Source organism: Anomalospiza imberbis, chromosome 1, assembly GCF_031753505.1.
Source record: "Anomalospiza imberbis isolate Cuckoo-Finch-1a 21T00152 chromosome 1, ASM3175350v1, whole genome shotgun sequence".
Lineage (NCBI taxonomy): Eukaryota > Metazoa > Chordata > Aves > Passeriformes > Viduidae > Anomalospiza > Anomalospiza imberbis.
Window position 1 is genome coordinate 73,098,911 of NC_089681.1, and position 24,996 is coordinate 73,123,906.

General features: G+C 36.4%; 1 protein-coding gene across 7 annotated transcripts in view; it reads right to left on the reverse strand.

Annotated features, from left to right (window-relative positions):
- The window catches only part of CTNND2 (catenin delta 2), a 638,637-nt gene that overhangs the window by 377,353 nt on the left and 236,288 nt on the right, over window positions 1-24,996 (reverse strand). For 6 of the 7 annotated variants that reach the window (XM_068196795.1, XM_068196789.1, XM_068196805.1 and 3 more), the window contains one exon: window positions 15,087-15,199. In XM_068196795.1, coding sequence (XP_068052896.1) covers window positions 15,087-15,199 — 113 coding nt within the window. Of the gene's footprint in view, window positions 1-15,086; window positions 15,200-20,900; window positions 20,934-24,996 lie in introns of those variants that run through there. The other variant, XM_068196797.1, reaches the window with a different exon arrangement.

A 24,996-nucleotide genomic window follows, 5' to 3' on the forward strand; every position in this document is an offset into this window, starting at 1 on the left:
TGGAAGACTTCCAAACTGAGCAGTTCAAAGGAACCCAAGGCAGGAAGGCAAGCACATTTCATTAAAAGTCATAAAATTTGAGCTGCAATAAGTGCATGTGTTTGCATATAATATTCTATTTATAGTGACTATCAAGAAATGTAGCATGTAATATTTCTGACAGACCTTCATGAAAGTACTTTTTTCAGTCACACTGCCAGTATCAATGAAAGCATTACCATTTTTTCCAAACTACAATACCTATTCTCTTGTGTCCCTCGATTCTGACCCAGGAACCATTATTGAACTGAATAAATTAGCAGAACATAGAGGGGCCTATCATCATCATGAAGTGATGGAAAAGCTTAAGGGGATAAAGCAATTGATTGTTCTTGCAGAAGCAAATGACAAGATACTTCTGAAGCCAAAAGAGAAAGTGGTATGGAGATTCTAAAGGAAGTAGATTGGGAAATCCTGTTATCTCCTCCTAGATTAGTTGAGAACCAGATATGATCAACAGAGAAAAATAATCTCTGTCCTTTTAGACACGCCTTGTTTTTCAGAGTGGGTTAATTGGTAAGGATTTGAGGGCATTAAGACTTCAGGGCCCTTGGGTCTTGAACCTCATGAATATGACATCACTCCAATAAAGTAAATTGTTTACCTCAGACATTCCAGGGAGGCAAAACCATTTAATCATACAGAACAGATCACTGCTCATCAAAAGACCTACATCTTTGTAACATCAATAAAAGAGAAAAGGAGAGAGAGGAAAAAACTGTTATAAATATGACAAAAAGCTAAACTAGAACTGAAATGTAAAGAAAAATACAGAAGAAATTGAAAATATGACATTTCAAAAAGTACAAAAATGACATTAAGAATATTATTGCAGTTTCTTTCATGAGATCTGCTATATCTCACAAGATAATTCAAGCCATTTGAACTCTGAACACCAACAGTAACATCAAAATAACTTATTCCTGTGTATAATTTGAAGAAAAAAGCAAAATAAACCTTTACAATCCTATCTTAATAATTGGATTAGATTAAGAATATTTGGCATTATTACTGCTTAGAATCACTTAATATAGCTTTAAATTATAACAGGATAGAGTAAAAATAAAAATTAAAAAATCCAAAAAACTGTACCCCAGGCTGGCTGCACTCCTAAATAAGGATGTGTTGCTATCAAAACATTCAGTAAATGTAGTACTGTTTTTCACTAAAGTCAACATTAATGCACAAAACTCTACATTAACCATATCTTTCTAAATGACTAGCCACAATTGTATCTCTTCACTATGTGTATCCTGCATTGTTTTGAACAAAATAAAAGTAATTGATAACTTATATCTTCAGTAAATGCTTTAAATAATCAAAAATGCTTTAAATAATCAAATCCTGACAAGGGTTATATTATGCATGGTAACAGGGCCTTCTTTAACTTTTATTCATCAAGGGATAAAAATCACACTTATTGAAATATCCTTGATGTTAGGAGGTTCCTGTCACAGATTATTTTAATAGCATGACAAAGGGCATTTACTGTTATTGTATCAATATCCTTTTTTTTTGTTGCTGGGGCCTTTATTCTAAGCTGAATATAAAATGTCATCTAAATTCACTGCAAAGGAGTAAAGCAACATAGTACCAGTGTCTTGCTGAAGAAACAGAGATTAATATTGAAACAGTTGTTTATTCTGAAGCCACTAAAATAAATCCATTTTTAGGTTTTATTAGTACAGTTGGCTATAGCAAGATTTACATGGATTTTAAAAACAGTTCAAAATCAGAACAAAAGTGACTTGTAGTACAATTAGATTTTATAGTGGTAAGGAGGGTAGTGCACAATGTCCTCTTCAGATTAGTGCCAAAAACAAAGACTCATGGAAGGTGAAGTCTTAAAGTCTTTCTCTTCAAGTATAAATACAGTGCTTCTTAATTATGGCACTAAATGATAACACTACAAGGATGTAAGTTGAGAGGAAAGGAATGGAGAAGAGGTGGATGAGAAAATACCCAATAATAAAAGCACTAGTCTTCCAACATCTAAATTGAGGTATTTTTTAAATTGTAAACAAAAGTTGGGAAACATAAATGCTGCTACAGAAGCTGTTTCAGATTAACTTCTGGAATCTACTGCATGAGGTACACTTCCTTTTTCAAGAGCAGATTTATAAAAAACATTATGTATGGATAAGCTACATCTCTGGCTCATTTCTTTAACACGATTAACATGGACTGGATGGAGGAAATCAGAAAGCTTTTTGCAAAAGCCTTTCATAAATATACAGAGTTCCTTATGCCCTTACGTTTACATATCCCTAGGAAGCAACATGTAATATATTGTGATGCAATATATTTAGCAGACTAAGAAAGAAAGTGGAGATGATGATTACTTCAAATTATTAATAGGGTCTTCTGTTCTCATCAGGAATTTGCAATGATTATTTCATCCTAACAGCTACATTTATTCATTTACATACAATACATTTCATTGACAAATTATTTGGCCATGAGCTTCCAAAGATGTGCCAGAGCTTTCAGTGAATCAACAAGAAGGGGAAAATTGGATAGCTGAACTACAAAGCACTGATTATAACTGAATGGGTCCTATGAGTGTAATAAAGAAAATTCTTGTAATGTTCTCTATCTACTAGTCTGGTGTTCTGACTTAAAGTGGCTCCATATAGACTAACACTGCCAGATCGATGTTGCTGAAATGCTGTTACTGTTTCAGCTTGAAGTGGTTGAAATGCATTCAGATTTAAATACTACTTACAACTGGTTTTTAGAATAAACAAATTTCTCCATGAGTGATATAAAAGTGAAAAGGAATGGCATAATAGCACCCCAACTATACATGCCTCAGTTTACAGAAGGGAACTAATCACAATACAGGCAATACATGCCATTAAGGACAAGATCCCTTAAGTATTGATACCTACACGCAAAGTGTGGCATGAACCTACTGTAAAGATAACTGTGCACATATTATTCAGTATACCCATAAACCTAGACCAAAAATTAAAAGATTAATGATGACTCTCTTTCACACTGTGAGAATAGGGAAAAAGGCAGTGAAAGAAGGGGGAGAAGAAGAAAACTACAACTTTGATGTGGCAGCTGCTGCTGCTGCATTCCCTACAGGGTGCCTGATACTGTGAAAGGAGGACTGCAGCTCTCAGATGGTTTAGGTGAGGGGGAAACTCCCATCTGCCCATCTATAACTCCCTTGCTTATCTTGCCAGCACTACTGTCTTGGACTCCTTTCTTGCAGAGCCTGACCTAAAGCAGGACTATTTCTAAAAGGCATCAATCAGACTCTTCAACAGAAAAGTTATTACTACTTTGAGATTAGTCCTCCATCCCAGCACTCTCCAAAGTGGGGTGCAGATACTCCAGGCATTTCACGAGACAAGTCGCTGGAGTGCAGGAAAAAAATCTTCTTGTACCATTAATACATAAAACAGACATAATTTTTTTAAAAATTGTGTTTACTTCATTTTTATCTCATACTTTTAAATTTCTGGGGGTTTTATGGTTTATAAGGTTCATAATATATTAATACAGTAGTACACAAATGTAATCGATAAATAAATAACCATATATTGTGGGTGCATGCTCAAAAATGTTTTACTGATAGAGGCTCATAAACAAAAAGGTTTGGAGAGCATTGCTCAAACCCAGAAGGGAGCCTGGAAATACTGGCCAGAATCCATAGAACCTACTATCAAGTTAATCTTCTTGAAACTGTGGATTCACTGGTGGGGAGAGAAATGCCGTTGCTGTCAAGCTTGTTGAAGTCCTCCTGAAACTAAAGCTTTTCTACCAGCTACTGGTGCCCTGAAACTTTTTTAATGCTTTTTCTGATAAGCTTTGAAGAAAGCATTCTTATCTAAGCTGAAGACATTCCTTTCAGGTTAGTCACTGGCTCCTGCTAACCATTCATGAATACAGTCAAAAAAGTCAGTAGCTCCATTGGGAACATTTAAGGTAACTTTCATAGGATATTTAAAATTAGGCAAACTTCACACTGTACTCAGTTTGATATGAATTCTGTTGCAGCTGCACTCACAGCCATCTTTGTGATAACATGTATGTTGAAGACTTTCAAGAAAAAATTCAGAAAGTAGATTTAAATAAAAAGAAAATTCAACTACATAATCTTGATCTAGTTGGGATAAGAGAACAGACATATAAATGCAACATTTATACTAAATTTTCCTTCTCTATGCCTGGGGAGTTGGGGTATATTGCTCTATAGAGAGTGAAGAAGCAGTGACTTGATGTGTGCAAAAGTTTTTGGGTTTTGTTTGGGTTTGGTTTTTTTAGTTGGGTGGTTGGTTTTGGTCTTTGGGTTTTTTCATTATTTGTTTGTACAAACAAGCAGGGTAGAGAACAATGTAAAAATAGAAGGGGTAAAGGAAAGCCAGCAGGAGGCACAGTATTTATTCACAATTAGCAATAGCTGAGAGTACATCGATGAGTTGAAAGCATGAGGGATTTAAGCCCCTCTAAGTTTAACATATTGAAATATATATTGAAATATAAAATATTCCTTAACTGCTGAAGAGGCAACATGCCTAGAAAGCATCTAAAATTAGCCATTCAAGGTACACTGCTATCCAGTTCTGAGATGCCAGTGGAATAGAACTGTGTCCATTCATGCCTTTCAGGGAATTCAACTACATATACTAGTAATACTTCCTGAGCACTTCTGGTAGTCAAAATACTTGAGTATCAAAGAGTGCATAGCTCAGTTTCCACTACAGAACAATCACAGTCGCAGCAGCACCATTAAGAAGTTCATGTCAATCCAACAGAAAAGTATATGGACAACACAAAGGATAATCAGGATCAATCATCACATATGAGCAAGGAGAGAATAGCTAATAATTAAGAGCAACAGAACAGTCAATTTCTAAATTTAGGGTAAAAGGACAGAAAAAAAAACCCCACCCCCAAATTGTTTTTCTAAGTGAATTGGTAAGTTTTAAATTTGCTGTATCAAACACTACAGCTAAATAGAAAAAAGTCATCTTTTTTATCAAGACAAATCATAGCAAAACAGAAGATCCACTTTTGCTCTGACTGCAGAAATTAGTACTGTCAAGAGGAGTATATCTTTGAAAGCCATGACTACTGGGAAGTCTGTAACTTCCACCAATAGATTTCTAATGAAAATCAGTTTCTTAGGATTGCATTGGAAAAAAAAAAAAAACAACTATGCTTTTATTAAAATCAAGAACCCAAACAAAGCCACCTTAACAGAAAAATAACTTAATCATTTGCTAGGGATAGATAAAGTAGCCAGGATGAGGGTTTGGCTGCAAGCTTAAGTAACTGGTCCCATATCTGCACTGAAAGGTGAGCAGGACTTGCCAAAGCAAGGAAGTACTGAGAGCATGAGGTAAGAGCTTCATTTTGTCAAATTACAGTTTCTAGTGATTTAGGTGGAACTTAAATTTAGTCAGTGGAGAAGAAGAAAGATATCAGAAGAGTGGATGTTCAATACATAGCTCAAGTTTGTCTACACAAGGTCAAATGGTGAAAAGCAGAAGGTAGGGGTCGTAAAGGGAGAGAAATTACCCTGCCTGACTGCAAACGTTATTTGAAATATTTCTTTGAAATTCATCATCAGACTTATTTTTTTCCTCAAGAAAGCGATAAGATTGGTGTTGTTTTCACTGGTGAAACACACACATGAAAAAAGGCATATCTGGAATTATGGGACACCTTCAGCTGGCTGCATTTTGACTTAGTCCTCGTACAAATGCATTGTTACACAACTTCTGTTTCATGACCACTTCATTTCTAAACTGCTTGAGGGATAAGTCATGCTTGTGTGGAGGGACACTGTTGTTTACAGGACCAAGAGATTTCATAACTTCCAAAATGTGCATTAGGAAAAGAACTATCTTTCTGCTTGTAATAGCTGAAGGCAATCCAATGGAATGGTACTTGTTGAATTGCTCTGCTGCCTAATGTTGCTACTGTAAAGATTAATTTGTGTTCCTGTCAGGCATTCTTTGCTTCTTATTTCTCTATACAGCCTTCCAGACATGCAGGGATCCTAATAACCAGATCAGGAACCGATACACGGATGTGATGACTGCTTATAGCAGCAAATGAAGCCAGTAAGATCTGTTCAGTAATTACTCTGAGATTTCTCAGACTGAGTAGCCAGGATAAACGGGTATTTGCAACTTTAGTCTTTGATCCTCCAGCTGTAAGAAAAGAACATAGCTCCCTGACTCCTCTGCCCTATCCACCACTTCTGCTCTTCTCTAGACTTTGCCCCTGTTTTTTCCTCATCCTTCTTCAACCCACTCTTCACTTCTCAAATCTCCAGTTTTGACCAATCTACACTTTATAGACTGAACTTGCATTCTACCAGATGCCTCATCCACATTTTGAACAAAGGTTCCTCCCCTCTTACTTTCCCCCATACATGCATTAACTGGGATGTTAAATGCAGCTGGAAATCTGCTTCTTAATCTCTTGCCACTGGACTCAAAGGACACCTCCTTACCCTGACAACATGGAAGGAAGGATGGAATAACACTGAAGAGACTTCCCTCCAAGCTCCAGTATTCTGCCCCATCATACACCAGATTAGGTAGAAAGCAAAAAGCACTCTAGGAAAATAGGGAATTAGCTCCATAACTCCGTGCAAGGGTATGTTTAATTCCTCTGATAACAGCAATGTCCTTTGGTGCAAATTTATAAAAACAGCAAGAAAGTTGCTTAGCTGAAACTCCCTTCAAAACTTCAGTACGTGCATTTTGAAAAGGAAATACTCAACCTGGAAGGTGCAGCTTATCAAAATAAGGAACAACTGAAATCCTGGTTTTATACAAAGCAGCAGGCAACTTTAACGACAGATAGCACTCTGCCTCTGTCCATAGTTTCTCAGAACTGACTCCTTGAAGCACCTTGGACACTTGTTTCAATGATTGATGTCGATTGCCCATGGCCATTTTTACTGGCACCGTGTTACAGGATTTGTTCTCAGCTGTATTCTACATCTAAGATATCACAAAATCACTATCGAGAACTTTTGACTCACAAGCAGTAAGCACTAAAAATGAACTTTCCTGGGAAGTTTTATCAAACTTGCCTGCAAACACTCTAAATTCATGAACTTTTAATAATAAGGCCTTTTCTCTCAGTATATCCTCAGTTTTGTCTTCCTCCTTTTTCCTGTCAAAAACATTTTGACATACAATAAGGAAGGATGGGGACAAAAATAATGCTATCAAATTATTAAAGCAGTGCACAGCAAGGAGAGCTAGAAAGGCTGCAGAGAAATAGTTTTGTCACTCGGGCCCCCTTCTTGATAGATATTCTACATATCTTTAAGTTTCAAATGATAGTTTTTATTATTGTGTCCTTGGGCAAACTACTACAGTGCTTATCAACCCTTTATGATAAACTGAATTGTCCTGACTTTTCAACAAACAGCTTGTGAACAGCAGGCTGAACACAGAACTTCATTTTGGAAGACATAACCAAATTTTACATTAACAATATATTTCCTAAGATCAGCAGTGCCATGCATATTTCAAATTAGCCATACCCCAAGTGTCAGGCTTTCAAAAACACATTTAAATTGTGAATGCAAAATTTGGAAACAGTTTTCAAGTAACTTAGTAGTATGCCAAAAGTGCACTAAGGTAGAGAATTTAGTATTAAGTACAGTCTTCATTGGCTCACATATCAGTAAAAGTTGGTATGTAAAGTATCGGCTTTTTCTGTTGTCATTCTGCTTTTCTGTGGTTTTACTTATGTTCTTTTTCTTGTGTTATTCCTGTATGTTCCGTATTAATAAAACAGAAGACATAATGAAAAACTCGAGAGAGAATTTAAATGACAATTGGCAGCCCCATATAAGGCTTTCAGACTTTAAGACCCTTTCTTAGGATGGAAAAACATCCATATCCTTACTCACATAGCTTCTTTTTATTGAGATTAAACAAAAATCTGATACTTGATTTCATTAACATGCCAGTGTAATGAGTTTGGCAATGCTGAATATTACTGTGTTACTCCTCTCATAGAGATGGTATCTCTGGAGGCAAGCAGAAAAAGAGGGAGAGTATCTTGTAGAAGGGGTGTTTTAAAAGTCCTGTTGGAGTTTGAACCTTCAGAGACATATCTATCTGGGAATCATGTGATCCATACTACTGCTGTAAAAGATATGGATGTACCGTAAAAAACAAAATTACACCAAAGCCAATTGTTTGGACATATGCTGGAAACTTGCCTTACAGAACAGACAGAAGCTTGCCTTGCAAAAGAAGCTTATCTGCTCCAAAACTATGAAACCAGTTAGTTTTCGGCAGAGGATAACAGGACTAATCTAATAAAGGTTTTCTTGATATGTCTCATTGTGGAGAACCAGCACAAAGAAGCTACAAATATTCTAGTAATGGAAATACAAAAAAAAAAAAAATTGTACAACCTTTGACTTCATCTCATTTTTTCGCTCTTGTACCAATTTCTTACCTCAGTATTTTTAAAACCATTTCCTTCAATTTTGGACATACAATAAACATTAACTATTGATGTCAAACTGTGTAGGAAATTAGGCCTGGTACACTGTAACAGTTATGACAATAAGCAGAATCTGCCCATTCTACTTCTGGATAACTTATTATATTCCACAAAATTCTGATTTCCAAGATTTCAGAATCAGAGAAACATAGAATAGGCTGAGTTGGAAGTGACCCACAAAGATCATCAAGTCTTCCAATTCCTGGCCCAGAGCAGGGTACCTAAACAGTCAAACTATGTGCTTGAGAGCACTTTTTGAACTCTCAGGCTTGGTGCTGTGACCACTTCCCTGGGGAGCCAGTTCCAGCACCCAGCCACACACTGTGTGAAAAACCTTTTCCTGATATCTAACTTAAACCTCCCCTGGCTCAGCTTCTGTTGTTTCGAGCCCTATCACTGCTCACAACAGTGAAGAGATCAGCACCCACCCCTCCATCTTCCCATCATGAGAAGTGTCTAAATGCTGTGACTGGGCATGGAAATCAGTAACCCAATTTTCAGAAGTACTTCCAGCTATTTTCAGAAGGATTCCAGCTATTACCTAGCTGGGCACACATTAGCACAGTGACTATCAACCATCAGCTAGCAATCCTAGCAACCCAACAAAGTCAAAAACGTTTTTTGTGGTAGCTCAGTAAATTACTGGAAAAGATGAATGGTGTAGGGAAGAATCCCTCAATGACTTAGTTAAGCTATAGGCTGAAAACTGACATAGGAAAAACAACCCAAACAAACATCAAAACAACAAAACAAACCAAATCAACCTTTTAAAAAGTGGTAAACATTAAACCCACATTGTTCATTCTTAATTATGGTCTGACAAAGGCTGCTTCGGTTTCTTTTCTTCTGAGATAACACAAATGAACTCTTTTAAGGATTCTGAATGTAAGAAAAATACCATCTTTTCAACTTTTTTAAGAGAATCTCTGTGTTTTGCTGTTTTGTTTTGGTTTTTTGGCAGTGGTGGTGTTTTTTAAAGGTATTTTTTTGGATTCATGCCTTCCAGAGATAGCAAAGAACTCAAATAATGCAAACACGCTAATGAAAATCTTCTAGTACAACAAACTCTTGCACATTTTCCCATTGTTTTGTTCTAATTGAATGCTTCCTTCCAGCTAATTTCATTTTCATTCTGGCTTAACAGCATTATAACCAAAACTAGGTTTCCTAGCAAAGAATGGTAGGATGTTTTTAAGCTCTTCACCTTGAAACCCACAACATATTTTTACTAAGATGTTTTGCTTTATCACAAGCCCACACACGATAAGCTTTGCACAAGATCTAGAAATATAACTGATAGTACCATGCTTAACATTGACAAAACTCTCTTCAGGAGTAGAGCAATCTGCATCTTTTTGAAAGGTTCTACCTGACCTGGTCACTTATAGCAATATAAAATCATTGTGAGACAAAGGGTAGGGGGGGAAGACACAACAAAAAAATGCCTACAAAATGTTATCTTATCACAGCAAATTAATTCTGACCTGTGGAATTTGTGACAAATATTTTCAGAATCTTACATTTTCAAAAACCTGCTTGCTTTTATAACCATTTTTAATTTTACTTCAGATAAACTTTTTTATTAATTCAGTTGACAAAAGTTCATCCAAGTATGAATTGTTAAGCTTTACACAATCCACAATGATAAACAACAGTGTGAGAAAAAACAAAGCTTATTCAGCTTCTGAACTACTAAGCAAACACACATTGCAGAATGAGATGAATTTTGAGCTACAACATTCACTGACAAGTTTAGCAAAATCTTCTCTTCCCCCTGGTGAAATGCCCATCTCTTTAAAGAACATCACTTTTTAAAATTCTGTTAAAAATAGCCATACTATTGGCTTGTCTTTAAAAAATAAGTGCAAACATTTTAATTGACATTTTCATAGGTAATGATAAAACACTGATCCTTTTTAATTCTGCTCTGCAATAATTGTTGACTTGTTTTTTCTTTTTAAAATTTAGCTTTCTAATTTACATTTAATTAGAAGGATTTTTTAAGTTTTGTTGTCAAGTTAAAAGCTTCCCAGTAGCATTTGGAGATATTACCGTAAGCAAACCAATATGAAAAAATTTAACATATTTAACTGATAAATCTTGAGTTGACAAAGAACCACAATGCAGGCTAAACTATTTTCTAATACGTATTGAAATGTATGTTCTAAATGTATGATGGTGTATAAATTTTACTTGAAAGTTGCAGTGTGTTTTATACAGGACTGTTGATCAAACTCTTTGCATTAAAAAAACTCTGTCCTGTCCTCACAATATGACAAACACATCTTTGCCTTTTGGGTCATATTTAGCTCCAGAATCGATACTAACCATGTATTTTTCAACTTTGTTTTAATATCTATATTCTTATTTTAATACCCACATTCATAGGCAAAAGAATACACATTCACCAGTTCAGATAAGAGAGGGTTTTTTTCTGAAATACTTGAATAGAATCATAGAATATCCTGAGTCAAAGAGACACACAAAGATCATCAACTCCTGGCCCTGCACAGGACAGCCCCAAGAATCCGGCCATGTGCCTGACTTATCTAAATGCTTCTTGCATTCTGGCAGCCTTGATGCTATGATCACTATGGGGAGCCTGGAATTTGATGGGGAAAAAGAGAATACTAGAATACTAATATAACTCTATTCCCAGGATTTATGAAGAAATACTAATAAAGAACACAGGAAAATTTAGGTAGGAACAGAAAGTCCTTATCATCTCTATAGATGGGAACTCTAGAATCTATCAGTGCAACCTGTGACAATGTTTAACCAAACTGATTCTGAAAAACACCTTACAGCTAATTAATATGTTCTGTGTTCCAGCTTTCATCCATCACCTATCATTCTATCCCAATGCACCTCTGAGAACACTCTTGCCCTGTCTTCTGTACATCCTTCCTTTACCTGGTTGCAGTCAGAAGCTGGCCCCTTCTGACCCCTCTCTTGTTGTAGTTAAAACCCCTTGTTTCCTCAGCCTCTTTTCATACCCCAGGTGCTCTCTAGTCTTCCTGGCAGCCCTGCATAGAACCTGCTCCAGCATGCTGATGCCTTCCTTGTAGTGGGATGCCCAAAACTGGATATGGCACTCAAGGTGTATCCCCAAGAGCTTCAAACAGAAGGGATGAATCACTTGCCCTGATCTGTTGGCTACACCTTTGCTGCTGCAGCCCAAGGTGCAGCTGGCCTTTGCTGCAAGGACACACTGCTGACTCAGAGAATCACTGAGTATCACAGTAATTCAGAGAATCACTTAGGTTGGAAAAGACCTCCAAAGTCCTGAAGATCTTCTTCTGCAAAGCTGTTTTCTATCCCTGCCTGTGTTGTAAGAAGGGGATACTCCATCCCAGATGCATTTGCAAATAATTTATGAATTTCAACTTCATAAGGTTTCATTCAGCCCATTTCCCCAGTCTGTGCAGTCTAGGTTCCAGCAGCCTCACCTCTTATGAGGCTACTGGATTTGTCAATCCTTAAAATTAAATATCTACAAAGACTACTATACATCCTTTCACAAAAAGTCATCTAAATTAGAACTAACACCGATAGCTGTATAGGAAAATCATAATTGCAATTTTTTTTACTTGACCAACACAGCAACAGCTGTGTACCTATGGCACAGTGCATCCCAGCTATTTCTTCAATTTTCTTCAAATGAAGGATTTTATAGGTTTATCAATTAGACTTCCTGTACTTTTTATTTTCAGTGAATTTGCAAAAATTGTATCTACCTAAGGAAAACATAAGTTTCCTGGTAATGAAGTGTGAATAACACAGGCATTTCTAAGGGAATCAACTTTACTGGAAAAAAAGCATATACAAAGCAGGTATGTTTTCCACATTATTCAGTTTGTTAGACTGTATTTTTGCTACTTGTAAGATACAGAAACTTCAGCATATTGCTTCAGTCACTCAGGCACAAATGCCAGTCTATTCAAGAGACTTTCAGTAACAAATGGCACATCACTTCTACCAATTTCAGTAGCAAGTAGAAATGCAGTTGAGAAAAAGTCTATTGCCTGACCAATTTGCAAATGCTGTATTCAAAGAAGAAAAGTAGGCTAGGCTTGAGCTATGCTCCTCAGTTTGAACATTAAGGCTTTTCCAAAAAAAAAAAAAAAAAAACCCAAAACAACAAAAACCCAAAGAAACTGCTCAAAACAGTGATAAAGACTATGAAAAAGAAACTTAAGGATTTGCTAACAGTACATTTCTTTAACATGTACTTAAAATGATCAAAGATTGAAAAACTCTAAAGATATGCTGGCATCTAATTGCCCCCCAAACCAAAGGGGTGACAGACTGATAGGTCTGACCCAGAAGGAATAAGCACTTCAGCCAGAGAAATGGAGCAGCATAAAACATGGCTTGTCTCCTTATGGAATGCATAATGAAATTTTAATACTCAGAAGGCTGAGTAATGAACTGTTCAGAGTCTGCCAACAGGGAAACTGGGGAAGGGAAGAGTTCACAAGTTTTGGTCTAAGCATTTTATTCAGTTTTATCAGAAGCGACTGATTCTGCCTTTGGTTCACAGCCAACCACCTGTTCCTGAAAAGAATGTGCTCAAGTCCTTTTTAGCAAAATTCCTATTGAATAAAGTCCCCAATCCCCTAAAAAATTACTACAGATCAAGTATATGTCAAAGAATACAATGCTAAATAAACTTTCTCAAATCTGGATGACCACTGGAAAGTCAGCACAGCAGTCAGAAAGATACTTGACTTCATTTTGCATTTGTGTTAGTTCTAAGCCCCTCTAATGAGGTTTTAGAATTTTTTGGACAGAAGATTACTCATTTAATACATATGGGATAAACAACAACCCAACAATATTAGATTATTATTTATTTCCTCTTTACATCACTTGCCAAGTCTAAGGACAGTTATCCAACTGTAAGCTTTTGATGTTATCTTCTGCAAAACAAAATTTCAGGTATTTCTTAAAATGTTTTTAGCTGAAATGCTAGAAACTGCATATGTAAAACATTTCAAGGGCAAATTACATGTCAAAAATTTGCATAAAATCTCTTCTGTTATTCTAATCCATTATTCTTCTGTTATTCACAGACAGACTAGCAGTCCAATTATTAAACATCTTGAATAACTGGAGTCTCAGAACTCAGAGTCATCTGACCTTGATATCACTGATAACTCAAAAGTATAAATTTATCATTAAGAAAAAAGTTCGCCAAGGAAACATCTCCTGCACAACAAGAAATTTCCCAACCTTCATACCACTGACTAGAATAATCCTAAAATTAACAGCATTATTCAAACATACCTCATTATTACTCAAATGTATTTCAGATAACTTTCTTGAAATACAGTCATAACATATGTAAAATTTAAAGTGCTAGAGAAGCACACTTGACGTGCCAATATAGGCCGTGCCTAAATAATTTTAAGTAACATACTTTCTCTAACGTTAACAAATCTAGATGGTGACAAACATTACATAAAGTAAGAGTTTATCTTAAGGAGTTAATTCTCACCTGATTTCTTAAGAATGCTTACATTTAAGTCAACTTCATGTACAGCTTACACTGAATTAGTGAAAGATTTTTCTGACTTCTGCCATTTTAACTGAACTTGCATTCCATATTTTTGTTATATCTTTGGCCTTCTACTGAATAATTATTTCTTACTTATGGAAAAATCATTCACTTGATTGAAGGGTAGTTTGAATTGCTTAAACTGAGGAAGCAATCAATGATTTTTTGTATTTTTGCTACTATTATCACATAAAACCTTGCACTAAGTTTGGCATGTTATACTTAATATTATCTATTTATATTTCCACTGATAAAAAAGAACACATGCCTATACAACTTATTTTTTTCTCAATTCTTGAAACTCAAGTACCATCATGTTCCATTTATTAGGTTCACTGAGAAAACAAAGAAAAACACTCATGAAGAAGCTAAAAAATGCAAAGTCTTCACTTCCACTAAATTCACCAAGAGATCAGTTTCCTTTTGTTACATTTTCTTAACTAAACTTGTCATCCTCCAAACGACGTACCAGAACAATTTCTTAGAGTAAACCAATGTTCACACAAAGAGAGGGACTTATAACTCCTCATGAAGATGAAGATATACCTGACATTTTGAAGACAGGTCAGCAGCTTTACATAATTCATTCTAAACCTTTTAATACCTTGAATGGTAAAATTATGGTTAAACAGGTTCACAAAACTTATCAGTACATCTCATCAATTAGGAAGCTAAACATATTCAGCTGAAAATCACAGCTGTATTGGGGGTGGAAACAAGTTGCTGATAATCCATTCAAACTCCAGCAAATCAATGAATTCCAAATGTGACTACTATTTTGTTACATGAACAAAGAAGATACAAAATTGAAAGAAATTTTCTTTTTAAAAAGCAGGTCATAATGAAAATTTTCAAACTCTACTAAAATCTCAGGCTTCCTAGTGTATATTATTTTCACAAAAAAAAATCAAACTTGTTCTTGGTGATAATTCATAACAGCAACACAATTTACTAATTATAAAGATATCAACAATTTGTACATTACCTAATGCTGCTCATGCTTCCAGTTTCTGATCCAAGTTTACATCTCTCCAGCTGGCTTGCCACAATCTGACGTTCAGCCTCAAGTTCTCGAGTCAGTCTCTCAAACTGCAGTTCCTGAAAAAAAAAAGTTAAACAATTTGCTTTGACTTCTCTTGAGATAAGGAAGGAATTTCAGCACATAAAAATGAAATTTGTGCAAGAATTATTAGCTTAATATCTTATAAAAAAGTTTTGTTTTTTTCCTTTTTTAACACATTCAAAGTTCACATTTTTGTGGTGACACCAACTTGTTCCTTCATTTATTCTAACAATGTATGTCATAGAATAAGACTGTTTATCAGGAAAGGAAATTCTAAATATATTAAATAATTTGACCTACAGAGTCCATGCAGATCTCTCAGTAACACAGAGATGTTAGAAAACTGACCTAAATATGATCATTTACATAGAAGTAAAATTTGTGTAAAACAGTAAACATACAGTTTGTAAAGGCAGTAAAACATACAAAGAAGTACAATTTGTGTTACTGAAAAAAAAGTTGCTAAGTTCTGTGGATAATCTAATTGAAGTTTCTGCACTTAAAAAGATAACCATCACAGTATACACCAGTGAAAGAAACTAAATGGAAGGTGTGTTGATATGGCCTGAGCACAGCCTATTTTCTGCAGTTAATGATGTGCAGAAGGGAAATTCAAGTAGTTTTGGACAAAAGCTGTGCTTAAATTCCTACCACTAATTTAATTTATTTTCTTTTATTATATCAAGGAAACCAAACCAGACCTACTAGATAAGATTTATCCACAGAGCTTATAAAGGTACTTATAAAGTGTTTTTTTTTTATACACAAAAGATTCTTTTTGTATTAAAAAAAAAAAGAAAACAAATATAATTAAAATCTCCACCATTTCTCAAAGGGCTACATCCCTCACATATTGTAGCACTAGTTTTATCAAATAAAAAAATTAAATACCTTTAGGGAGTTATGGTTATTGTAAATTTGTTGAGTGTTGCTGCCCTTTCATTTTGATCAGTTACATTGCATCATTTCACAAGTAAACAAAAACATCTCTCCTGCCCCTTTTATTTAGGTTTGTTGAAGGCTTAAGGAGAAATATCTTGAGAATCCATTTCTCAAATAATTCCATTATCCACACAAATTAACCCATTATCTCCTTCTCCCTCTTATTTTTTCCCAAAACTATCTCCCTGTAATGCAGAGGTATGGGAGGGAGTCCCTTGAACAACTCCCTACCAAGGTGCTGGGCAGAACAGCACTGGAAATTACTCGAGTCATGACTTATGCCCACCAAGTGACTTTGAAGGACTTAGTATTTGAGAGAAAGGAAAAAGTGGTGGAAGTAGAGTAGGATTTATAAGTATTCGTTCTAAGTCCTACCTAAAACCTCTGACCAAGTAATCAAGGGTAAATAAAGGCATTAATTTTTTCAAATTTCTGAAATGAGGCAAAATGATAACTGAAATGTAAGAAGGAGCTGGCTGGTCATCATTTTGCTTAATCCAGCTGGATCACTCCTCTTTGTTTCTCTTGCTATAGTCATGGAATAACTTCTGCCCTGCACTATGAGTAAAGGGAGACATCTACATAGGCTATATTCAGCATGAAATAGCCAGTGATTACTTAAATGGCCACTGACTAGGAGACAAAGCCTGTTTAACTGTGAATTTATTATTCCAAACAAATCTATACAGAGTACAAGAATACCACTGAAAGTCAAATTGGTGTAAAGACCAAAACATCACTGCTCATTAAATGTCAACACTGCTGGAGTAATCAATAGTTAATAATATTCTCTGTACATTTTTGTAGTATGCAGAAACATCTTCTGCACTGTTGTCTGAAGATATGATTAATAAAAATCACCTGACAATACTAATCTATTTCATATATGCCTCCTTCACAGAGAGCATTTCTCTCACCTAGAAGAATCAATTGCCTGAAAAGCTGAATAGACAGTTTATCGGCTTTCCAAGAGTTATTATTCAAATCCAAGTCTTGTTTGCATCCTTAATGCAGAAAGGATTGTAATAGAAATATTACTAAATTGTTGAAGAATTAAAAATCAAAGTGGTAGAGTATTTGCCATGCCACCATGCATAAATCAAAGAGAAATTCTGATAGTATAAAATACCCACGAAAATCTAACTGAGCATGATGTTTACTTTCAAAATACAAGCAGAACTTTAACAGCTATTCTGTCCCACTGCATTTTTAAGCCACTGGATTCTAGCACAACGATGCGCTAGAATTTAGGTGCTTAGCATAGATTTTCACCCAGTCAGTTCAGCTCTCACTATCCCAGGTGAGGCAGGTCAGAAGTGCTCTTTGCCATGGCTCAGCATGGGCACTTGTTTCACCTGCCTAGTGAGAAGGTTCAGCTGTCCCCACAATGCTGCTAAAAGAATGTTAAGCACCAAGAACTCGGAAACAAATGCTCCTCACTCTCTATGTTGTCCACTTGCCTTTTCTGAGACAAAAAAGTGCAACTCCTTTTGTTCTTCAAGTCTAGTAGGAGTGCAAACAATGGTTCTCTATTTTCTCCCTTTTGTCCATGCTATACCAAGCCCGCTAAATACAGAAATGCCCCAAACCCATTTTATGGAAATATTTCAGAAGTAAATATTATTTTGCCTTTTTTTCTTCAGCTGTCTGGATTGTATATCTTCTCCAATCTTTTCTATGCTTTGCATTCCTTCAGTTACTCACTCTGGTCGACAACTTTTCCAGAAACTTCTGCATTTCCTCAGATAATACCCTTTTGATTACTTTGTCCACAGAACGTTTTTTTGCTCATTATTCTAGTCTCCAAAATATACTTTTCTACTCTTCACTCTGTCATTTATTTTTCTTTCCTACTTACTGCTTTCTGTTTTCTTCTGCTTTCCATCTTTCTTTCGTTTCCTAGCGCATTTCATGACTCATCCTCCACTAAATCTCTTTCAGTCCTATTACACAAAGTGCTACTCTACCAAATGCCCTAAACTGATTGTTTTAAGGAGTTTCTCTCATTCTCTCTCTCCCTGGTTCCTTATTGAGGAAACTCTTCTGTTCTTAAGATGTACAAATTGATGTTTCCTGGCTTCACTGCCAGAATTAAGTCCTGCCCTGCAGAGATGATTAGAAAAGGGCAGTTGTATCTACATTACTCCTCAAGCAGGAAGCAGAGATGTACTTGATCACTTAAGAAAGAAACAACCATGGGTTTCTAATACACCTAGAAAATGGCTAGAAAACATGAACAGGAACTTCACTACTGGCTTTTTAATTGCTACTATTTCTTACTTAATTATCTTCTATCAGACACCACCAGAAGTTAGAAATGAAAGAAAGGAAATAAAAGGTGGGGAGGTGGAATATGTGCAGAGCCAAAAAATTATAACTTCAAAAATTGTCCTCTACATTGAATTTAATAAGCAGTTTTCTTTGGTATTCCTTCATGCCCATGAAAAAGTTGCAGGTCCACAGGGTTGCCTTTGGACTGAAAAAAGGAAAGAAGAATTCAAGTAAGATTTGTGAATCTGTTTTCCCTTCATACCAAGAAATCCTGGCAGAAAACAAATTAATAAGCTTCCTTCTCTTTGTTTGGGAAGCAGTGAGAGTGACTAATATTTGAATAAATCAGTATGTTTAGATTTCAAGCAGCTGTCATAGTGCAAGAAGACTGAAACCAGAAATAGCACTTGCTTACATTTTATAAAAATAATCACTGAACCTGACTCCATCATTTGTATTATTTGTTGTGTTTACAATCATTCTCACCAGTTCATGCCACGTTGTATTATCTTCACAACTTTCTATTATTTATCTGAATCAAGCTAATCAGAACACCAAAATTTAAAAAAAATTACTACTCACTGATTATGCAAATCTGTTGTCAAGACAATTGCAGAATGAAGAACAGCAGAAACTACAATGCAACATCAAAATTAATTTACATAATAACATGTCAAGAGCAGCCTCAAGGACTGTGCTGCAAAGGGCAATAATGCCAAAGCAAGTGCCCACACAAAAGTACTACAAAGTGCAGTGACCAGCATGGCAGTCCTTAGCATTTGGTACCAAGAGGGGATGTGGGAGTGGGAAGCCACCAGAGATCACAGATAATGATGTGAATAATCCAGAGAAATCACTCAAGAGAGCAACTTGGAAAGGGAAGAATTTAATGATTACCTTATCAAATTGTTTTGAAGTGATAAAAAGTATCTGTTAGGGCCTGAAGTAATTTATGTTTAAAAAATTGTATTTGTCCACAACCATGGTGGGGTTTATTTTGTAAAAATAATTAATTATTCCTTAGATGGCAATTCAATGTACTTTCATTATCAGCATGAGTTTTGTATTTTATCCTCTGCAGCCACATAAGCTTCAAGCACAATATATGACTTGAGTCAGGTCATAACATTTCACAGTGGTCCAGACACTGAACAAGCAAGATGGAAATCTTCACAGCCTTTGGACAAGTTAGGAACTCCTGAGCTCAGGGCACACCAAACCAGAGGGGCATTTTGTTATTTTTTTATGCTTTTCATCTGATGGGCCATCTACTGTATTGACCCATTTGAATGTTGGGAAGGGTAAAATAGGGCAAAAGAAATTTTGCTGGTATTTGGAGTTGATCTCATTTTACTTCGTCCTTTACAATCTTAAAGTAATCCTTCAATCCTTTCTCAAAGAGAAGTATAAAGATGCTAAGCAAGAGACACAGCAAAATCAGTAGTGACAGTAAAAAGGAGCTAAAAAAAACCCTAAAAAAATCTAAATTTAGGCACAAGAGGCTTGCAAAATTATTGGGTTCCTAAGAATCTTTAAGTCACGACATTAAAAAAGGAGAAGTGTCTAGCTTTTGATTGCAAATACGCTATACAAAACCTAATTGGGGCACTGGTGATCATTTGAATCTTCAAATACAAACAAAAAGCAGCACTGATAATCCAGGTTGGGAATCCCTGGTGAGATGAATACAGGAAACCTGATTACAGCTACACAAACAAATAAATCGTCTCTGGGATTGAAGTCTTTCAGAGGAATATGTTAGAAACCACAGAACTTCAAAAAGTACACAGGCTGTAGAAGTGTACAGCATTGGCTCTGCCTTTTTAAAACCTATTGAACAAGAAAAAAAAACATACCTCAATTAACATCCCAAATATGTGTATATATATATATAGCATCATGCACAATTCCGTGTATTCCACATCTGTACACTCCACTGAATGCCACTACTTAGAGTGATGTTAGCAACAAACTATTTTTAACCTACTGTACCAAACACACATGAATAGCAAAAATTGGAGCATGTACTTCCTAAGGAAAACAGCAAAACCTACAAAAGCCTAACTTGGCAGAAATATAGGGACAGATATCATCAGACATAAACCAGACCTGACAACCCATCCTGTAAATAGAAGGAAAACAGTGTCTTCATGCTTTCAAAACAGGAAAAAAACCACCACTAGCAATGCCCCTGAACATCTGACACTAAATATTGTTCAAAAGCTTCAAAACTGGGCTTTAGAATGTACCAATCAATATCTTTCACATTCCCTACACTCTCCATTGTTGGACTGCATTTTCATTTGTTCTTTTCTTATCCTTTTTAACTGGATTGTTTCATGCTTCCATTATACTGAATAACATGAGGGATGAGGGGTGAAGGAAAAAGCTCACAGAACGGTAATTAAATAAGCAGAGAGGTGGCAGATTGAGAAACTCAGTGGTGGGTATGTACGTTCTTGCAAAATCTTAATGGAGAGATGACTGCACCTATAAGCAAGTCCAAGTTTCCGGGTAACCAACCTGAAGGAAGCAATTCATACACTGGGGGGGGCAGGACTACCATTCAGAGGAACTTTGACAAGCTGGAAGAATAGGCCAGCAAGAGTGTCATGAAGCTCATAAAAGAGAAACAAACAGTCCTGCACAGAGAATGGAATGCCATGTAGCAGTACAGCATCTCTCCAGGAAGACCTGGAGGTGTGGCAGACAAAAAGTTATCACTTAGCAGCACATTGCTGTGGTGACAATGGCCAACCACTCATTTCACTGCACTAACATGAGAGCCACTAGCAGAACAAGGAAATAATTGAACTAACTATTCCCTTTTATTTGCTACTCCTTAAGCTGCATCTTGAGTACAGTGGTTGGCTTTGGGCCACCAGGACACTACATGACGGGATTTTGAAGCAAGATCACCAGAGGGCCACAAAACTGGTCAGAAGATTAAAGTACACATTATACAAGCAGAAGGTGGAGGAATTTGGTTTGTTTAGTATGGAGAAGAGACCATCTAGGGACGATGTATTTTATAGAATCTCTAAGTCTGGAAAAGACCTCCAAGATTAAAAGTCCAACCTTTGAGCAAATACTGCCGTGTCAACTAGACCATAGAACTAAGTGATGCATCCAGTCATTTCTTGAACACTTCCAGGGATGACTCTGTTCCAATGCTTAACAATCCTGCCAGTGGAAAAATTCTTTCTGATGCCCAACCTAAGTCTGCCCCCTGGCACAGTTTGAGACTGTTGTGCCCTTGTCCTCTCACTGGCTGCCAGGAAGAAGAGACTGATCCTCACCTTTCAATAGCCTACTGTCAGGCAATTGTAAAGAGCAACAAGGTCACCTCTGAGTCTCCTTTCCTCCAGGCTAAACAACCCCAACTCCCTCAGCCACTCCTCATATAACTGACCCCCCAGACCCTCCACCAGTTCTGCTGCCCTCCTCTGGACATGCTGCAGCCCCTCAATGTCATTCTTGCAGGGAGTGGCCCAGAACTGAACACAGGATTTGAAGTGTCCCCTCACCAGTGGTGAGTACAGGGGGACAATCACTGCCCTGCTCCTGCTGGCCACACTATTGCTGGTACAGGCCATGATGCCATTGGCCTTCTTGGCCACCTGGGCACAAGCTGGCTCATGTTCAGCTGCTGTCAATCAACACCCCCAGGTCCTTTTCTGCTGGGCAACTTTCCAGACACTCTGCCCCCAGCCTGTAGATTGGTTGTTGCAGACTCACTTCTTTAAGGCGATTATAGTGAACACATCACCAGGCCCTTGCCAGGCATATGCAGCAAGCAGACAGGCAACAGTGACAAGCTGCGATGAAGTAAATTGTAACTGAACAAAAGGTGAAAGAATAAACACAAACAAAAACAATAATTTAAAAAAGAATCCAAAACCAAACAATGTGACATCAAGGGTAGCGAAACAATCGAACAGGTTGTACATATAGAATCTCCATTATTGGAGATTTCAAAAGTCATCTTCACATCTGATCTAACACTGAAGCTAGACTTGCTTGGAGAAGACCTCCAGAGTCTCTTTCAACCTATTTTCTCCATGATCCCAGAACTGATGAGCTCTGAATACTTTTTTCAAGGCTTTATATTAAGGTTATTGATTAGATCAGAGGCTACCAAATTTTCTCATCATGATGATTACATAAAGACATATTTCACTTGATGTAAAGGCTTGTATTTTATCAGCCTGAATTTCTCTAGCTTATTCTTTCACCTGATTTGACTGTTTTAGCACTCCCATGCTTCTTTACAAGAGATTAGCATGGCATCTAGGCTATTATGCATATGGATTATTTATGGGATAAAGAACTAGCTTTGCTGATTACAGTGTTTAAAAATAAACTATTCCTTCATTTTCATGCAAGATTACTTCAAAGAAGTCCCTTTTATGCCTTTAACAACTTTTATAGAAATAAGGCCCTATTTTATTTTCTATGTTTAGGATCCTGATACAAATATGGTGACAACTGCATTCCACGGCATTGTTTTAGCTCTCTAGGCATACTGCCCTGTTCCTCTGTGAATTGCAGGCAGGCCTTGCTCTCTGAAGGCACACTGCCCAACTGCTTGGACTTCTGTTCCTAGGGAAATTGCATTATTACTTTTCCAACATAATCACCAAAGTTTTTAAAATTCCAAATGGTCCTTTTTAATCCCATTTTTTCTTCTCTGTTTTATGTTCAGCTTCATTCTTTAAGCTAAGTCTTTTCTTCTTCTCATTAGTTTTTACATCCCTTGCCAACACTCCCAATGGCTCATCACTCACCATGATTCCTGTGCTAGTCCACTTCCTCTCAAGCAAACTACTTCTGTCCATAAAGCAATAAACTGTAAGTAAAAACTTTAAGTGTTAGGACAGGAGTAGGACTACTATGAGCTTTCTAATGTAAGTGCTGTGCTTCTCCACCCTCTGCAGCAGCAATTTAAGAAGGATGTAAGATTAAATTGACTTTCTACCTTACTAACTTTGACCTGCTTTAGGGCTTACTGTTATTATTCGCAAAGCTCAATGCAAAAGCAAAACAAATCAAAGTGGTAGGTCTTCTCCAAGGACAGCAAAAGAAGTAGAGCTGGAGTTTAGTAACAGACCCAGACTCTTCAGTCTTACATTGGCCCGAGCTTATTATTCTCCTTTACTTCTCAGCTGTCCAAGCATATATCTAAGTGGAAAAGAATAATTCCATTTACAGTAGCAGCTCTTGAAGCCTGTCTTTACATTCTCAGCAAATTTAATATACCAGACAAAACTGTGGACTGACGGCTTTTACCTTGATTTTCCAGTACATATCTGCAGAATAATTTGACTGAAGATGGAAGATGCTTAATTATACATATATTTATATAGTTTGAAGACATGTTAAAAGCAAAGGAAGTTGAACAATACGGTCACAAAATGTGAAACTTCTAAAAATGTCCTAGTCATTGAAGTACTAAGAAAGCCTTTTTTGGTTCTGACAACATCCACAGGTTCTAGTTTCCCTTTCTTGTCTGATGAGATCTATGCTCTGTTGGGCAATGTGCCAAGATGCCAGCATTAGCTGCAGAGCTGTCAGAGCACACCAGTGACACACACAACTTCTTGACCAGTCTGTCTACATGCTTAGGGATTTGAAGTCTTCTCCAGCATTTTATTCATTTGAGTTCTCCAGTTCCCTATCTATATGCCTCTGAACTAGTTCTCACTCCCAGAGTTTTGAGAATACACATCATCCTAGGCACAGGGAACAGATGGAGAGGCAGCATGATAAATCATTAGCTTTACACTTGTCCAAGATGGTCTAAATGAGCAGCCAACTTTTCCCTTTCTATTCTTCTACTTGAACTGAGGAAATTATTCTGGTGAATAATTTTTTCTTTTGATTTTCCTCATTTTATAAAATAGACTTATTTCTCAACACAGACATAGACTGTAAGTACAGCATATCCAAGAACACACTCCATATTTTGCAATAATCTGTGAATTTCTGAATTAATTAGGATACTAGATCTGAATATTGCCATGAGTAACTGTTAAAAAGCTGATCATTAGCAAGTTACTAAGAGATTCAAAAGTTATATAACAAAGCAAGATGGGCCTATTTTTTAGACAACCTAGCACATGCGAATGAATACCTATAGGATTTTTTTTTCTTGTCTTGAGACTAATGACTTAGAAGCTTGATTTTCTGCACACTTGAGATATGCAGTTTGCTACACTAACTGAATGTGGATGGACTTTCAAATAAATATAGGATTACATCAAAATTGTAAATTCAGCTCAAATACAGAGATGATAATAAACAAGAATTCTAGTATTCTAGCTGACAGTACACTGATTAGTCAAATAATTAATTTATTTCTGCTACTAAGTACAATTAAGTGCTAAAGAAAAAAATTCACAGCATGGGCTAAAAAAAATTTGAACTTAAGGACTGCAAACCCTTGAGATTCTCTCACATATGATTCTATGGCAGTAGCAGTTAACTTTAATAGCTTTTGAATATTTCCCCTTGTATTATATCTTTTATTACAAAAAAGAGAACTAGTAAAATAATTAGGTAATTCAATCCTTTTCTGGCTACCCTACAGAAATACCAGTTTCAGGAAATTCCCAACAGA